The sequence below is a fragment of the Arvicanthis niloticus genome, chromosome 2 (genome assembly GCF_011762505.2).
Source record: "Arvicanthis niloticus isolate mArvNil1 chromosome 2, mArvNil1.pat.X, whole genome shotgun sequence".
In the NCBI taxonomy this organism is placed as follows: domain Eukaryota; kingdom Metazoa; phylum Chordata; class Mammalia; order Rodentia; family Muridae; genus Arvicanthis; species Arvicanthis niloticus.
Genome location: NC_047659.1, coordinates 99,896,525 through 99,914,231, shown reverse-complemented (window position 1 = coordinate 99,914,231; position 17,707 = coordinate 99,896,525). Strand labels below are relative to the sequence as shown.

Genomic DNA, 17,707 nt, shown 5'->3' with positions numbered 1-17,707 from the left:
GGATTGGTGCATGACGCCAAGGATCAAACCTTGCACACACGCATTCTGCAGAAGGCTCATTGGGTCTGCTAGAGAGAAGCTTAGAGAATGTTTTTCCCGTTTAATGATGACCACCCACTCTTGGGATGTTTAAAATTAAAAACTATTCCAAGTGTTGATGAGACTGTGTGGAAACTTGAACTCTCTCATTGCTGATTAGAACACAGTATGTTGTAACTACTTTAGAAAATATTCCCTCAAAGTTAAAGGTATACCTGTTGTTTCCGGGCATTTATCCAGGAGAAATGGATTCCTGTGTCCACACAAAGACCCAGGCATGGATAGCCACAGTAGCATTCTTTGTTTTTAGTTATGTGTCCCTGATTCTGGGGATTGGACCTAGAACCTGACACCACTAGGCAATGCTGCATTACTGAGTTATATCACCAGCTCTTTCTTGTGTGTGTGTGTGTGTGTTAGTTTTTTGGGGGGGGCGGTTGTTTGTTTGTTTTTTACTTTTCAAGACAGAGTTACTCTGTGTAACCTTGGCTGTCCTGGAACTAGCTCTGTAGAGCAGGCTGGCCTTGAATTCACAGAGATCCACCTGTCTCTGCCTCCTGAGTGCTGGAATCAAAGGTGTGCACTACAATTCTTACTTTACTTCAAGTTTTGAAATAAGTTCTCAGTAAGTTGTCCAGGCTGGCCTCGAACTTACTTTGTGGTCCACACATGCCTTGAACTTGTAGTCTTCCTGACCTTGCCTCCTATATAGCTGGGATTGTAGGTTTGCACCATCATGCTAAGCATGGTGGCTTTATCTTATTTCTAATAGTTAAGACAGAATGGCCCCAGATTTCTTACCTGAAACTCTGGAGGCCAGAAGCTACTAGAACTTGTTGTATACAGGCTGTTGAGAAGAGAGGCCTGAGACTCAGAATCTTCCATTCAGACGTCAGTCATCAACCGGTTTAACCTAACAGTGTCAAGTTACAAACCAAGACATCTGAAGAAAGTATAAAGAAGACAGGAGATTTTGTTTGTTTGTTTGGTTGGTTGGTTTTAAACGCAACATTGTATCTTGGGGACTTCAAGTCTATGGCCCACAAGCACAGTTGTCAAATTCATTTTAATGGTCACCTGGTGCTCTGTTCCTTCTTGTATGCCCATTTTCTGGTGGTTCTTTGGTTCTAACATCACATTATAAGCGCAACATGTCTATCCAGGATGGCAGGAGACTCTGAGGAGGAGTGGCTTAGGGAAGAAATGAAGCCAGTGGCTGAGTCTCTGATCCTTTCTGGGCGGAACATCCTGCTGGTAACAGAGAAGCTTCACCTGCAGCCCGAGCACCAGCGCCATTGGGAGGAGCTAGTAGCCACTGCTCAGCAGATCCTGGTGGACACTAAGAAGGTGAGGCTCCCTTAGAGCTGGCTGGCTGCTTGGTCATTGCTAGAGAACATACTTGGGTTGTAGTTCCCACAGCAACTCCCAACTATTTCCCTTAATTGTGAAACCTGCCCAAGTGCTTGCCAAGATTACCAATTTAATCAGGGCTAAATTGGAAGCTGTAATAGGAGCTGATTTAACCCCTTAGTTCCCAAATACTCTCATTTTTTTATAGAGACTCATATTCCTTGTTAACATACAATTTAAGTTTATCTTGGATATATTATCTTTATTTTATGTGTATGAGTGTTTGCCTGAATGTGTGTCTATGCACCACACCTGTAAAATGCTAGAGGGGCCAGAAGGGGGTTTGGGATCCCCTAGAACTGGAGTTACAGGCAGTTGTGAGCCCCCTTGTGGATGCTGGGAATTGAACCCAGGTCCTCCGGTAGAGCAGTCAGTGCTCTTAACTGCTGAGCCATCTCTCTCTAGCCACAGAGCACATCTTTTTGGGATATTGTTTTTGGTTCAAATGTGTAGCCTTGAAATCTTTTGTTGCTGTTGGTTGTAAAACTTCTGTAGTGTGGCTTATTGACAGGTGTTTGGACAGGCCTTATTAGAGAGTAGTTGCAATGGGGTAGGGTGAGAGGCAGAGCTAGAGAGCCTTGGGTACCTGCTGGTGGTGAGTGAAAGGGAGAGAAAGGCCCTTTGGCTTGGGTAACCTGCCCCAGGGTTAGGGAGTGGACGGAGCTGTCCAGGAGAGGCAGTCAGGCTACAGAAGCTGTCTCAAAGAAGCTTCCAGAACAGGCCACCCCTCCAGCCCATCATTCTCATCTAAATAATAATCCGTCCTTGAACAATCTAGGTTAGACCCCACACTAAACATGGAGTGAAGGCAGCTACTTTAGACCTTTGGTTTACAGCTATAAACCTATAAGACTGAACTGTGGGTTCTCAGGTCCAGTCACCTAGCCTAGTGCCTGTATTTGGTTACACCCAGGTTAACTGAAATGGTAAGGTTTCCTAGGCTTAAACCACAAGGCTCCAAAATTGTTCAGTTATCTTCAAGTCTCTTTCCTGTTGCGACGGCCCCATCAGGTCTTGCTCCTTGATGATGCTGCAGCGATGAGGAAGACAGTGCCAGTGGCCAGTTGGTGTCTGACGTGCCTGGAGGCGCTGGAAGCTGCGGAGGACGCCACCTCGCTGCGCACCTCGCTCGCTGACCTGGCGGCTGCGCTGCTCCGACTGGGCGGTCTGACCGCAAGGTGGGACCGGGACGAGCGTCTGGGTCCAGCTCGCCACCGCCTAGGATGCTGCGTCCCCGCGCTGCTCGCGGCCGCTCACGGTCACCTCCGGCATCCCCGAGATCCGCAGCTGGTGGCCTCGCGGTGCCGCGTCTTCGTTCTTACCAGGCAGAGCCTCGAAGAGCTCCTGGATGCGTTGCAGCCCAGCGTCGCAAAGCCCAGCCCGCTCTCTCAGAATGGTGCATTGGCGCATAGTCTGTGCAAGCTGCGACAGGTCCTGGAGGAGTCCGGGCCTAGTCACCTGCGCAGTGAACTACTGGATGCACCACTGGCCGCCCTGGTGTGGCACTGCCTGCGCCTAGCCGCCTGCTCCGCGCCACGGGAGAGGATGCACCTGGTGTTCCGCTGCCAGCAGCTGCTGCAGCTCCGACCAGGGGTGCACCGGCTTCCCCAGACCAGCCCAGGGATCGAATGCGAAGCTCTGCGGGCCGCGACCGACGCGCTCTTTCGAGGAGTTCGCGCTGGGTTACTGCGCCAGATTCTGGACACGTTCACAGACACCCAAAGTCCTCTAGAGAGGCTGGTCCAGGCCACCTTGGCGACTTCCACTATCAGGTCCCGCTGTGATAGCGAAGCCTTGGCAGAGACGCTCAAGCTTCTTCTCGATGCTTTCCACAATCAAGCCAAGCAGATGATCCGGGTGGCGCACTTGGTTTGGGTCTGCTGCCCCCAACAGCAAACTGGCAGAGATGTGGAGGCTGCCGTGGCAGGTCTTCAGAGGCTTGTGATCAAAGTGAAAGAACTCTTTTCACAAAGTCCCCGAAAGCTTGACATGGACTGGAACCCTGCCACCCTGAAGGACCTACTTGAAGATTGGGCCAGGGAATCCGAACACCTCCTGGCGTGCTTTGATGTCATTCTCAACATTCCGGAATTCCTGAGTTTGTCCATCCAGGAAATGACTAAACACTTGGACTTGTACACAAGGGCTCTGAGGAGCGGGGCATCCAGAGAGTTTTCCAGATCTGTGGCATTCTTACGCGGAAGAGCCACCCACATAGTGCAGGTGATGAGCAGATATGTAGGTCAAGACCCGGATCCTATTTTCCGGAACGGAATGAGAGTCATGGTTCAACAGCTGGCACAATCTTCTGTGTCCCTAGGTGCAGCAACCGAAGGCAGCAGAGGTGGAGACAGTGCTCAGGACACAGATGTCCTTTTAACCATGGCAAAGCACCTCATTTATTCAGCCCAGCAAGTCCGCGAGGGGCTGGATGGGACCAACCATCCAGACATCCTCAGTCCACTTCGAGTCCAAGTCCAAAGGTCTGATGTGGCCAAGCGATGGTCTTATTTTATTCTCCCTAGCCCCCCGCATTCCATAGCTTCTAAAATGAAATACCAGCAGGTACCCAGGTTAGGGGAAAGTGGTCCAAATACCTCTTTCCTACCAGAAGAACAACTTTCCTACACAGTGGTACCTGGCACCTGTATACATGGGTGGAGATCTCCACTCCCTGCTGTCAGCAAAGTCATTACTACCATGGAGAACAGGAATCACCAGGTAGTGACCTTACCATGCAGCAACATGTCAGAGCAGGATTCTACTATGGATACAGTCCAAGAGACCCAGGCAAGGGAAGAGCCCCTGGAGCCAGAGAGGATGACAAGACTACAAGAATTCTCAACACTGGCACCTTCTATTATTGATCTAGCCAGGAAGGAAGTCCATAACACAAATACTAGTAGTGACAGGCTTCTGGGTGTAGCTTTTCAGCAATCCGAGAGGACCAGGGAAGCCAGGCAGGGTTTGGTAGCCAGGGCTGGTGACTGGTACCCTCTGTGTCAACAACTATTTTGCCATAACCTAGTGACTGAATTACCTGGGAGCATGGCAGCATTTGTGGAGCTCCAGCAGGATTTGGCCTTGATGATTCAAGTAGCAGCTAAAAGTGGCCCCGAGAATTTGGACAAAAAGAACCCTGACTTAATGGGGCAACCTGGACTGCTTTTAGAGCTACAAGACAGATCAGAAAAGACAAAGATCCATGCTAAACAGCTGTTGGACCAAGTTCTGTCCTCTGATGGTCTACAAGAACCCATCCTGAGGGAACAGAACATTGATAATGGGTGCCTTCTGTGGGCAGTAGCTGTCCAAGACCTGATGCAGTATATGAAGAGACTCAGCAGGAGACAGGGCCTGTTCCTATTGCCTCTGCAACAGGCAGTAAAGAACCAGCAAGGGTTGCAGGAAGGGTTAGGTCAGGCAGCAGATATTTCTCAAAGGTTACAAGAGACTGCCAAGCTGTCTAGTATTCTGTGTAGGGATGCACAGATGAAGGATGAGATCTCCTTTCTGTGTGGGGAACTTCAAGTACTCACAGATGCCTTGCTGGAGGTGGCACACATCTTGGTCTCTTCCCCCAAGCCATGTCCCAGCCTCTCTACACGTTTTGAACTTCTCTGCTTGGAACTCAGCCTTCGAACCAAGGCCCTGACTGACCACCTGAGGAGCATCAATGCACCGTATGAACGTATGTTCCAAGATGCTGTTGGTGAGAGCTCCCAGACCAGGATAGAAGGCATGTTGTCTGCTATCCAAGCTGTGCAGGGAATCATAGAAAGAGGTTCAGAGTCTGAACCCTTCAAGGAAGACCTTCTCGTGTCTCTAGAGAGCATTGTCATGCTCACTAAGGAAGTGACCAAGAAGGTCCCCGTGCTCCAAGAGGAGCAGAGGTTGTATATGCTGGACTGGCTTCAGTGGGAATGGGCAGCTAAAGTCCACCATGTAGTGACTCAGCTCCAGGCCTTGGAGGGTGGTCACACAGAGGCCTGGAGACTCCTGGTCCAATGCTTGAAACCCAGGGAGGAGCAAGCAAAGTCCCTAGAAGAGGATCCTGTCCAGCTCCAACCCCACTGTAAAGAGGGTACAGAAGGAACCACTTCTGGGGGCAGTGTGGATTCTCAATGTGCTCTTCCCAAAGGCACCCCAGAAAGCTCAGTGGGGACCTGTGTTGATGAGCTAACCACTACCAGGACCAACTCAGCAGATATGAGCACGGTAGGCTACTTGGATAGTTCATCTACATCCACCTGGACCTGCTTGTAACTAAAGACCCTAGCACATTCCAGGGAATCGATACCCACATGTATCGAATTCACACAAGGCAGGCAAAACAAGCAGCCCTATAAAAGCTTAAGCTTGGGGATCCAAAACTCTGGCCCACAACTCCCTCTGCCATGCCCTTAACAAAATCACAGAGACGTCTCAGTGCCATTTAGACTCCAGCATTCTCATCCTACAGAGGGCTAATGAATGCATCCATGCAAAAAATATATTCCTTCCTTTAGCATCTAGCCTGTGTTCTGAAACTCATGTCTATGCTTTTCATGCACTTCAGAGTTTTTCCTTATCACTTTGGCTGAACTTGGCTCTGAATGGCAGTACCCAGGTTGCTTATCTACTTTGACTTCTGCAGATGTCACCTCCCTGCTCAAGGGACAAGAATACTAGAATCACTGTAGTAGGGGAGAAAGGGATTTATGAGAAAGATGCTAGGTCTGTTGAATAGCTCCCTTACACACCTGCTTCCTTCTAGGGCAAGACAGGACACTTAGCCATTAAGGATCTGAAAGATTCTGACCATAACCAAAGTCATAAAGTCTCATGCAATAGCCAAGTTTATTTAAAGCATCAGACAATTTATACTCTGAGAATTAAGAAAGGTCACCCGAGTAAAGTCCTTATGCATTCAAGCTGTATACAATTACAAGGACAAGCTGCATGTGGCAAAACCATGGTTTTTCATAGAGGTATATAAACATATAACAATAGCCAGGTGTAATGAATAATTCGAAGTAAACTCACTCCTCTCCACTGAGGGGCAAGAAGCACATCCCAAAGAATTCTGTGTTCTTGAAGAAACCAAAGTCACAAGACTCTTGTCTTGTTTTTCTTGGGCTTTTCTCACAAGCACTCAAAATTCTCCTCACATGACAATCCAGGATTTTATAGATAAGTCCATTTAACTCCATCATGACCTATGGATGGCTGTGCACAATATTCCAAAAATTCTATATGGCTTTTTAAAATGCCATGCTTTACCCTTGCCCTCATTATCCTTTCTTATTTTTTTCTCATCAAAATGTCACTTCCACAAAAGGGGACCCTGTGACCAAAGTAACAGGGAGAGTACCATTCCCCAGTGCTCTAGGCTTGCTTGCTCACCTCTCAGTCTTACAAATGTGAATAGCTTGTAGGCTCCTTCTCCTCATCTCTGGTTCTCCATAGAGTCTTTAGCACACTCTCAGAGTCACCCACTCACTTACTTGCCTTCTGTTTCTGTCAATGCACCAGAAGCATCTCCCATGGTTGTAAGGCAGGGTGACAGACAGGGCAGGGTGATGTTGGCTACTCAGGTCAGATGCTCTGAGAACAAGATAACCACATTCTTTAAGCCCCATTCTCACTCCTGAAAGGGCACCAGCGGGAAGCACTTCACTTCTGGAGTCTCTAACACAAAGCTTGGAGTCATGTCTAGATTTAGATGCTTAGACTCTCTGGTAGGTGTTTTAAAAGCCATTTCCCAGTTTTCTCACCATATTAGTTGGGGTTTGTATTGCTGCAATAAACATCATGACCAAGTCATCTTGTAAAAGAAAGTATTTAATTGGCCTTATGGTTTCAGAAGGCTAGGGTCCATGATGGTGGAGTGAAGGTACAGCAGCAAAAACCTTGGAGAGCTCACTTCTTGATCTGCAAGTAGAAGGCAAAGAGCACACTGGGAATAGTGGGAGGATTCTGAAACCTCAAAAGTGACACATTTAGTGACACATACATCTCCTTCAACAAGGCCACACCACCTTGCTCTTCCTCACAAGTTCCATTAACTGGGGACCAAGTATTCAAACACACAGGCTTATAGAGGCCAGTCTCAGTCACACCTGTACACTCACTCTTAACTCCAGACCACCATGTCCTTTCTCCAAGGTCTTTAGTCACTGCTGTTGAATCCTTGGTCAACAACTCTCAATAATGTCCTTTTTCTTTCTTTCTTTCTTTCTTTCTTTTTTTTTTTTTTTTTTTTTTTTTAAAACCTATCTTGCCTTCTCAACTCCTGACAGTGGTCCTCTCTAGAAAAATGCCTCTGCCCACTACCATCTGATTCCCTGTGTCTTTCTTTTTTAAAACCAACTAAGGGGACTAGAGGAAGGCTCAGTTGATAAAGTACTTACTGCACAAGCATTAGGACTTAAACTCTATTCCCAGAATAAAAAGCTGGGTTCACAGATATGTTGCACTCTTGCAATCCTGACAAAGGGAAGGGAGAAATGGGCAAATCCCTGGTTGGCTAGCATTACCTGATCAGAGAGTTCCAGCCCAATGGCAGGTCCTGTCTTAAAAAACAAAGTAGACAGCTCCTGAGGAACACTGGCCTCCAACTGTGTGTGAACACAGACACACATAGACAGACAGACAGACAGACAGACACACACACACACACACACACACAGAGGCAATTAACATCCTCACTGCAGTTTAGAGGCCTGAGTGTTAGGAATTGTGTTGTTCTAAACATCTAACCCAATGCCTTCTTTCAGCACCAGAGTGGCAGCCTATCTCTGCCTCCTGCTCAGATGGACCAGATTGTTCCAGAAGACGGCAGTGCAGACAGTGAGAACAGAATCACCCAGATCACACAAGAGATGGCCACTGAGGTGTTCCTGATGGCTCAGAGTTTGAGGAAGAGAGGGCAAGTCCTGGTACTTGGTCTTCTTCAGGTCATGGTAGTGGGTGGTTGGTCACTACTGTCATCCCTAGACAGTGCTGAAAGGAAAGGTCACACTGAAGATCAGATCAGTCCCCATCTCTGTAAAGCTCATCTCACCTCTCTTCCCTTCCTCTTTTTGGCTTGGCTACTATAGTTTTATCAGTTATGACAGGGAAGATAATTTTGTCAAATTTGGAATGTTGTGAAATTAGTAAAATCAGGGAGTCATTCATTCCCCAGAATGTAGTGGTGAATTGGTTAAAACGCTTTGGCTCCTGGGAGGTCACAGGCGCTACAACCCACCCAAGAACTCTCTGGATTCAAGAATGAAAGACATACATGTGCCAGCTAATTTTGATATGCCTTGGCTGGGCACTTCGGCAGTCCAGTAGTCATTAACTAATTCACTACAGATGGTGCCAACATGGTAGGCAAGAACTCACTTTTAAAAGTTAATTGGAAGCTGGGCGGTGGTGGCGCATGCCTTTAATCCCAGCACTTGGGAGGCAGAGGCAGGCGGATTTCTGAGTTCGAGGCCAGCCTGGTCTACAGAGTGAGTTCCAGGACAGCCAGGGCAACACAGAGAAACTCTGTCTCAAAAAGAAAAAAAAAAAGAGCCTGGAAATAGGCTTATACAGTAAGTAAAAGGGAATTTGATTAAAGTTGAATGCATAGATGAATCAATTATTGAAGCTTTTGGTCTTAAGATTATAGGTCAAAGAGCAGGGGATGAGTGGAAAAAATTATCTCAGACAAGATAAACTTATGTTAATTCAGGTTACATAAAGAGAAGGGGACACATGTACCCACAGAAATATTTATCTCCATAGAAGGGAGGATTTAAATATACTTAGATGAATAAATAATTGAGGCCGTTGACCTTAAAGTAAAGATCAAAAAACAAAGGGTAGGGAGCCTAACCTATCTCAGACAGTAGAAACGTAGGTCTTGATCTCACTATTAAAAATTAACCATGTGGGAAATAAAACAGGAGGTAGTGGAGGAGCACTATCTCAACGTAATATTTGTTTAGATTGCTTTAATTACTTGAGTTGTTTAATTATCAAGATGAAGATGATTATAAGTTTGATGGTATTTATGATATTAAAAATCCTCTGGGAGAGAGGTCATGCTATTAATTCATTCTATACCTCTAATGATTTTGGTTACTGGACCAAGGACATGCTATTTTGGGAAGGAGACTCTGTATTTGTGTTGACAGGAAAGGAGAAAAGGCTTTGGACCCCTTTCAGAGTGGTATGGGTCAGATATGACAGGGAAGACTCCCTGAAGATCTTGGCTACAGAAAAGAAAAATTTGAGAATATCAAACAGGACAGGTAACTTGATCTGCTGATTCCTCGATGTGGGAACAGCCCAGGAACTAACAGGCTTGGACATAAAATGTCTCTAGCCAAAGTGTCAGCTAAAGTAAGACAACAAATCCTGTTGGTTATGGAATCCTTAAAATTCTTCACACCCTTCTTTCACCTGCTCAAACAAGGAGCAAAATTTCATCCTTAGCTGATCTATGCACCTTGTACAGTCCATACAAATATCTTAATAGTACTAAAATCTTGGTACTAAAATTTTGGTACTAAATGAATTTGGTTGTCTGGCTTTCCTCAGCCTCCACACAAGGAGGGAGATTGTTTCTTGTTCAGTCAGGTTTTTTTTCCAATGCAAGAGAAAGCCCTTAGAGCTGGCTCAGGAGTTGCTATTCAAGCTAATATATGAGTACACTTTCATGCAGAAGTAGGTTGAGTCAAGAAAGCTTGGGGTAAGCACTGTGATCTGTCCCTGATGTCTCAGGAGAAACTTGTGAAGGCAGTGTTTTCCTACTTTTAACACTTTTATCTTTGATATAGACCAAAGATCAGCTCATTGCCTCTGCCAGGAAAGTCTCAGCTTCTGGGAAAAACTTCACCAGACTCATTTGCATCATTGCTAAGAATTGCATAGATCAGAGATGCTCCCAGGAGCTTCTGTGTATGGTGGAACAGATTCAAACCATGAGCAGCCAGCTCAGCATCATCTCCAGGTATGAAGCAGCTTGGGAGAGAACAGCTAAGTTTTTATGTGTGGGGATGGAAGGGGAGTCATGTGTATATGTTTAATTATTTACCATCCTAGAGTGGACACTGGTCACTTCCCCATTCAGAATACAGAACTTGGTCCTTACTTCAGTGGCACTACTGTGCTCACAACACTTCAGGGGTAGTTAGCCATCTACACAGTGACTGACCCTTTCTTTATAACCATGTGTAAAATCTGACAATTAGCCCTCTGTTTTTACATTAAGCATATCTAATGAAAAAGCCAACTATCTTTTAAAACATGATGCACAGTGATATTTTGGACAGTGAGAGACTTCATACTTGACGGTGGTTCTATAAGATTATGTAATGACAGCAGAGACATCTTAGTTTGTGGGGGTATACTCTGTGATGTTCACACAAAGACAAAATCACCTGCCAACAGTTCTCAGATGGATTCCTGTCATTGATTCCTGGGCTGTACATTAATAGCTATCAATCAGGCTGGGAATGGGGGCCATATAATCTCAGCACTTGGAAGTAGAGACAGGAGGATCAGGAGTTCCAGGTCTGCCTTGGCTCCATAAGTTCAAGTAAGTGCAAGTCTATTCAGGATACGCAAGACCCTATCTCAACAAACAATAATGAGTGAAAACAGGAAAACCACCAGCAGGAAGCATGTGCCAAGGTTAGCCCATTTATAAACTGGAGTGGCAGTACACTCTAACATTTAAGAGGTAGAACCAGAAGTTCAAGGCCATCCTTGGTTACATACTGAGCTTGAGGTCTCCTTGGGCTACATGAGACTGTCTCACACCACCACTCCAAAAGATTAAGCCATTTAATATGCCTTAGTTCTGGAGATGAGTAATTTTCATTAACTGCTTCCCTATATCAGCTCTTCTGTTGATATAAATTACACATCATAAAAGAATTATAAAGGTTTTAGTTCAACCTGAGTCCATTAGACCCTGCAGTAGCACACTGACTAATGTTATGGTCTCACTGTGACAGTCTTATCTATAGTAAGGCTTGGATGTTAAAACTACTATCAATTGTGAGTGAAATGTCTTAGATATAATACTGGACACCAAGACAGACATGGTTCCTTGAGGCTGCAAGATTTAATGCCATGGACAGACAGACAACAGCATAGCAGGGGCTATGAAGACAGGAGTAAGAGCCCAAATGGCAGAAAGTGGGAGCCTCTTCTTACACCGTTCTGACTGGAGGGAGGTTCTACAGCATGAGCCTATAGCCAGGCTGGTTCTCAGGCAGGAGCAGGGAAGGGAGTTCAGAGCAGGATGGATGGTACCAATACCCACTTTGATATAGAATCATTCCCCAATGTGTGATCCTAGATCCTAGCATCCGGAAGTCTATTAGCAAGGGATTCACACGGCTGCTAGATTCTTACATTACATTCTCATGGGTGAAAAATAAAAATAACATTGCTCAAACCAATGTGCATTTTTTATGTTTTGTTTGTTTATTCATTTATTCATTTATTTAGTGTATATACACAAGCACGTCCATGCCAGGAAACATATGTAGAAGTCATAGAACAACTTGTAGGATGGCTCAGAGGTTAAGAGCACTGGCTGCTCTTCCAGAGGATCCAACTTTGATTCCTAGCACCTACAGGGTGCCCCACAACTGTAACTCCAGATCCAGATGATTGGCACCTTCTTGGATACCAGGCACACATGTGGCATAGGAGCATACATGCAGGCCAAGTGCCCATAAACACATCTGTTAAAGACAGTAATAAAACTTGGAAATATCGTTTCAGATACATGAGCATCTCAAGATTAGATGCCAATATTTTTCTATTTAAGAAATATATATATAAATGACCACCACAAATTAGTTTTTATGCTCAAAATGAGACAACCCCCACCCCAGACACAAGAGGCATAGTGCCAAGCAGGGAGGGCTACACAAGAAAATTTACCTGTGTCAAACGGCAGTTGGCGTCTGTCCTGTGACCTCTCTCCAGTTATCACCATTGGCAGCACACTCCTGCTTTTGCTATGGATGCTACATGACTCTGGTGTCTGTCCTGTGACCTCTCTCCAGGTGTCTCCATTAGCAACATACTCTTTTCTTTTTGCTACCGATGCTGTATGACTCACATCTTCTTGGCATTAAATAAGATTTTCATTTAAAAATGCTAAATTAAGCCCTTAAAAGAGTTTTCCCGTGGAATAGAAAGGTAACTCAGTTGGCAATGTGCTTGCCCCACACGTGCATGAGGAGGACCTGAGCTTGGTTCCCAGCACTCATCTAAAAGCTGCATGTGGCAGTGCATACTTCTAACCCAGGCTGAGGAGGTGACATGGGTTCTCCACAGCTTGCGCCTCTAGCCAAACCTGTAAGCAGTTCCAGGCTCAGCAAGAGATGCGGTCTCAATTGAAAACACCTTACATTGGTCTCTGGTGCCACCACATACACATACACATACATACACACACACACACACACACACATACACATACACATACACATACACACACCACACACACCACACACACCACACAAACACACACCACACAAACACACACCACGCAAACACACCACACATACACAACTACACATACACACACACACACCTCTTCTGAATATTCTCATCAAAGCATCTCAGCTTTCTATATGGGGTTTACCTTGTGAATTCTGGTATTTATCAGCGATTGCCCTCTAAACTGAGATAAAGATTTCTTTCTCTCCAAACGCTCCCAGTGTAAAGGCCTCCCTTATGAGAAGCAAATCCTCTGAGGAGCTTCTTGTGGACAATGCACAGCGGCTCCTCCAGGCTGTCTCCAAGACTGTGAGGGCTGTGGAAGCTGCCTGTCTTCGGGTGAGTGCCACAGGGACCTGGCAAATTGGCAGACTGTCATGAGAATACCTTTTCTTAGCTTTTCAACTCTGTCACTTCCCTAAACCAGTCCCCTCCCTTCCTGTGTGTTTTTTATTTGCTTGATTTCCATTAATCCGGCTTTAATCTCATTACTTCTTTAGCTGTATCTAATCTGCCAGTGCGCTTACACAGCATTCTATGTAGCTTTTGCTGTTTTCTTCTGTCTCCAGTATTCCCCTTTGTTTGGTTAGTTAGCGGAATACCTTTTTTTTGTTTTTGAGATAAGATCATAGATAGCTTATTGGTGGCTTCAAACCCAATAAATAGTTCAGTCTGACCTTTAACTCAAGATTTTTTGCCTCAAGCTTCCTGAATACTAAGATTATGAATATACACTACCAAGCCTGGATGGATGGGCCATTTGTTTATTTATTTGTTTATGTTTTTTGTCTTTTTTAGGACTTGTCATTTACCTGGATCATCTATCCCTATCTATCTATCTATCTATCTATCTATCTATCTATCTATCTATTTTTTCATCTTTTGTAGGATTTTTCATTTACCTGAGCATTTTTTCCCACATTTCGATTAAAGTCACAAAGATAGTAATCATAGGCGTGTTTTACCTTCTCTTCTGGTAACATGGCTCAGATCTGACTCTAGTTGATTTGGATGGTTTGGGTTTTGTCTTGTTTCTTGACAGTGGGTTAGGAGTGTTTTGTTTGTATGTCTCATAACTTTCTGTTGGAAACCTTACATTACATGTAGATTTGTAGCTACCAAGTAAGTAATATTTTTATATATATTCATGTCTTCCAGGCACCTTGTGTAGAAGGTGAGGCCATCTTGTCATTAGGCATTGGCTTGAGTTGGGGTTTTATTGTTGAGATCACTGTGAGGGTGTCAGGCTTACTAGCCTTAACTTGTGTTTAGTTTACTGTCCTTTCCTCTGTGGCTGGAGGCTTTTATAAAGGGACAGATCTTGGAAGTAATTATGCCTACATGACTGGTGTTGCTCCTGCTCCCAAAGCCTGCATGTCAGACAGATATTCTCAGTCCCCTGACCCAGCCTGAGCCTTTCTCAGGAGCATCAGGGGAGGCCTTGACAGCAGACCCTGAGTATACACGGACCTTCCTTGTGGATGGGTGCCGTGCTCACACTAATCTATATTTAAATGTTAGAAACTTGTTAATTTTATTTTTCGGTCAAAGCCAGTGCTCTCAAGATGCTAGGCAGGTACTTTACTACTGAGCTACATCCATAGCCCTTTTAAAAAACGCTCCCTCAAACCTCTTCTTCAATTACACAGCCGCCCTGTCTCCCTCCCATGCTGAGTCTTGTGCGAACCAGTGCTATTCTCATCTCTCCTCAGAGATGACTGCTTCCCAACACACTTGAGGCTGGAGAACTTCGAACTCAGCTCTCCATTAGATTTAAAAAAGCATACTTTTGTGTATTGTCTGACTTTGTCTTGTTGATGTGAAAATCACACTTTTTCTCAAATCTTGAATGACAACTGCAGATGGACAGTATTTGCCTAAAAGTGCATGCCTGGAAGAATACTGCCCCAGGTGTCAACATCAGGACTCTGGGTATGGAAGCAGCAGATCCTGACGTTCAAGATTAGATTATCTTTAGGTACACAACAAAGAGAAGGCCAGCCTGGGCTACTCAAAACAAAACCCAAACAAAAACAGATTAAATAAATAAGAAATAAGATTTCTTAGGCCTTTCTGTGTGAGGCCTACCTCTGTCCTTGTCACTCTCCCGGGCCTGGCTGCTTCTCCTTCAGACCTGAATTTAAATCCTACCTCCTTTGAAGGGGTGAAACACCTTCACTGTATAGATGCTTCTCCTTTCATGACGAACTTATGCCTCTATAAATCCACATAAATTGAAAATAAAATTAAGTCATAAATACGTTTGCCAGACATGGTAACTCACACCTGTAATCTCATTGTCTTTATGCTGAGGGAGGGTGATCTGAAGCTGAAGGCCAGACTGGGACAGAGAGTGATGAGACCTTGCCTAAAAAAGGAAAAGAAAACAGGGAAAAAAACTAAACAAAAACATAGAGGATACATTAATAGTTAACCTAATTTTTAAAAATTGCTTTTTACTTTATGAGTATGAATGCTTTGCCTGCAGATATGTCTGTGTACCACATGTGTGATTTTCCCTCAGATCCCCCTGGAACTGGAGCTACAAATGACTGTGAGCCAGCATGTGGGTGCTGGGAATATAATCCAGGTCTTCTAGAAGAACAGCCAATGCTCTTAACTGCTGAGTCACGGCTCCAAGCCCTCACCCAATAGTAACAGTGTAAGACATAATCAGACTTCAAAGCTGAAATATTATGAATTGGTAATCATAAGTCAAGGGCCATTTGTAATATAGACTAAATCATACCTAGTTTCCTGTGTTAGTTCTTTATGTATGAGATACAAACAGAGAAAGAATTTAGATGGAGAAGGAAAAATCATTTTCTAATGTGTGTGAGTGCTTTTGACCCATATATATGTATGTGTACCACACATATGCCCAAAGAAGCCAATAGAGAGCACTGGATCCCCTGGAACAGTAGTTAGAGGTGTTTGTGGGCCGTCGTCATATGCGTTCTGGGTCCTCAGGAAGAGCAACCAGAGTTCTTAACTGCTGAGTCACGGCTCCAAGCCCTCACCCAATAGAAACAGTGTAAGACATAATCATATTTCAAAGCTGAAATATTATGTATATTCTACTTTTCATCTCCTTTCAGGGTGGGCAGTCTCCACTTGCCTTCCAACCTAATAGTTTAATGGTGTAAAACAAGAGCTGTCATGCCAGAAAGGCAGCCCTAACACTCTAGGAGGAACCTTCTAAGAGCAAGTCCCAAACTGGTGACTCTGAAAACATGTGTCCAGCATCCCCAGTCACTAGAGTATGGACTTCAGCACTGAGCTGGAGCATCCTTTCACTCTTGCAGGGTTTGAGATGGCCTTCCTCAGATCCAGAGGAGCTGGAGGTTGCTGCCTTCTGCACACAGTGGAAGAGGAAACTACTACGACACCGACTTCAAGAAACCTCAAACGAAGACTGTGATGAGCTGGGTTTACGAAAAACGAGCACAAGGAAACTCCCAGCCTTGGTGGCCCTGGTCCAAGAAGCACTGTAAAGTTGAAGAACAGTCTCCCAGTCGACCTGTGTTGAGCAGGACTTTGGCAGCTTGTGTGTAGCATGCCTCCTGGGCTGAATCTGAGACACAGGTATGGGAGGCCAGGGCTTGTGCTTTACAGAGCTTCCCTGACAGCATTCCTGGTTAGACTTAACATTCACTGGTGCAGACTTAACAGGGAACACTCCTGTCTGTCTGTGACACAAACAGAGGGATTTAGAAAAGAGCAGCAGACACTGACCATGAAGGTGCTTTGAAGACAGTCAGGCCTGTTGTTTCCTGTTGGTCCCATCTGTTCTTTCACTCTTCTTCTCACTGTCTTTTAAGACATTTTATTAATTCACATATCACATCATTCATACACTTAAAGTATATCCCTTAACAGTTTTTAATGCCCCCAGATTTATGCAAGCATCAACATAGGCAGGTAGTTCTAGAGTATTCTAGTCATGCCCAAGAAAATCGCCTAATGGTCTTCTCCTCTCACCCTGACCTAGTAGCTGTTACTTACTTTCAGAATTTTCTTATATAGATTTGCCTAGACTGGACATTTCCTATAAGTAAAATAATAAAGTGTTTTTTTCTGTGGCTGGCTTACTTGCTTCCCATAGCTTTTGAAAGTGCATTTGTATTGGCACTTCATTTCTTCCTATCTTATGGACATACCACATCTTACTTTCCTATTCAGCAATGGCTGGACATTTGAGTTCTGAATGCAATTGTTATGAATTGAAGTTATTGAGCTTACTGGAATGGTGCTGTGGATAATACTTCTGCATTATTCTATTTTCTGTCAAATACATAATTATGCTCCACCTCTCAGTTCCTACACAGTTAGTTTGTACACTGATTCTCTTCTACATTATTATGGTTAGTGTTTCGTTATTTTTTTATTAAACTTCTTAAACAAGCATATTTTGATTTCATAGATTTTCTTGTATTGTTTTTATTTCCTATCTCACTCATAGGTGTTTAAGAAAGAAAGACAAGCCCTACTACTTCATAATGACCAGAGCAGACGTTTGGTTGGGTGGCTTTAACGGGTAGGAATCGAGTGCAGAACTAAACCTGAACAGAACAGAAGTCCTGGAGAAGAATATCCCTAGAGAAAGGAGGAAGCAGATTAAGACTAAATAGTGAGAAATTAGGCAGACTCATTACTATAACATAAAAAGAATAAATATAACAGTGCAGCTCCCAAAATGACATGGGCAGTTACCATTGCTCCCAACCAGGGTGACACAGATACGGATGCAGAGAACCAAGCTGGAATTCACTTGGAA

The 17,707-nt window shown here is 44.6% G+C and overlaps 1 protein-coding gene across 1 annotated transcript; it reads left to right on the top strand.

Annotated features, from left to right (window-relative positions):
* The first annotated feature begins 1,089 nt into the window (after positions 1–1,089).
* Positions 1,090–16,424, top strand: LOC117703216 (uncharacterized). The gene is made up of 6 exons (XM_034494691.2): positions 1,090–1,386; positions 2,461–5,667; positions 8,208–8,369; positions 10,245–10,417; positions 13,152–13,269; positions 16,236–16,424. The coding sequence occupies exons 1-6, from the start codon at positions 1,204–1,206 to the stop codon at positions 16,422–16,424; spliced, it is 4,032 nt and encodes a 1,343-aa protein (XP_034350582.2). The 5' UTR covers positions 1,090–1,203.
* The last annotated feature ends 1,283 nt before the right edge of the window (positions 16,425–17,707 follow it).

What these genes read in the sequence shown, in the direction of transcription:
- LOC117703216 (XM_034494691.2), top strand. Translation starts at nt 1,204, where the DNA reads ATGGCAGGAGACTCTGAGGAGGAGTGGCTTAGGGAAGAAATGAAGCCA. An exon ending in GGAAGAGAGGGCAAGTCCTG is followed by an intron (nt 8,370 to 10,244) that starts GTACTTGGTCTT and finishes TCTTTGATATAG; the next exon opens with ACCAAAGATCAGCTCATTGC. An exon ending in CAGCTCAGCATCATCTCCAG is followed by an intron (nt 10,418 to 13,151) that starts GTATGAAGCAGC and finishes AAACGCTCCCAG; the next exon opens with TGTAAAGGCCTCCCTTATGA.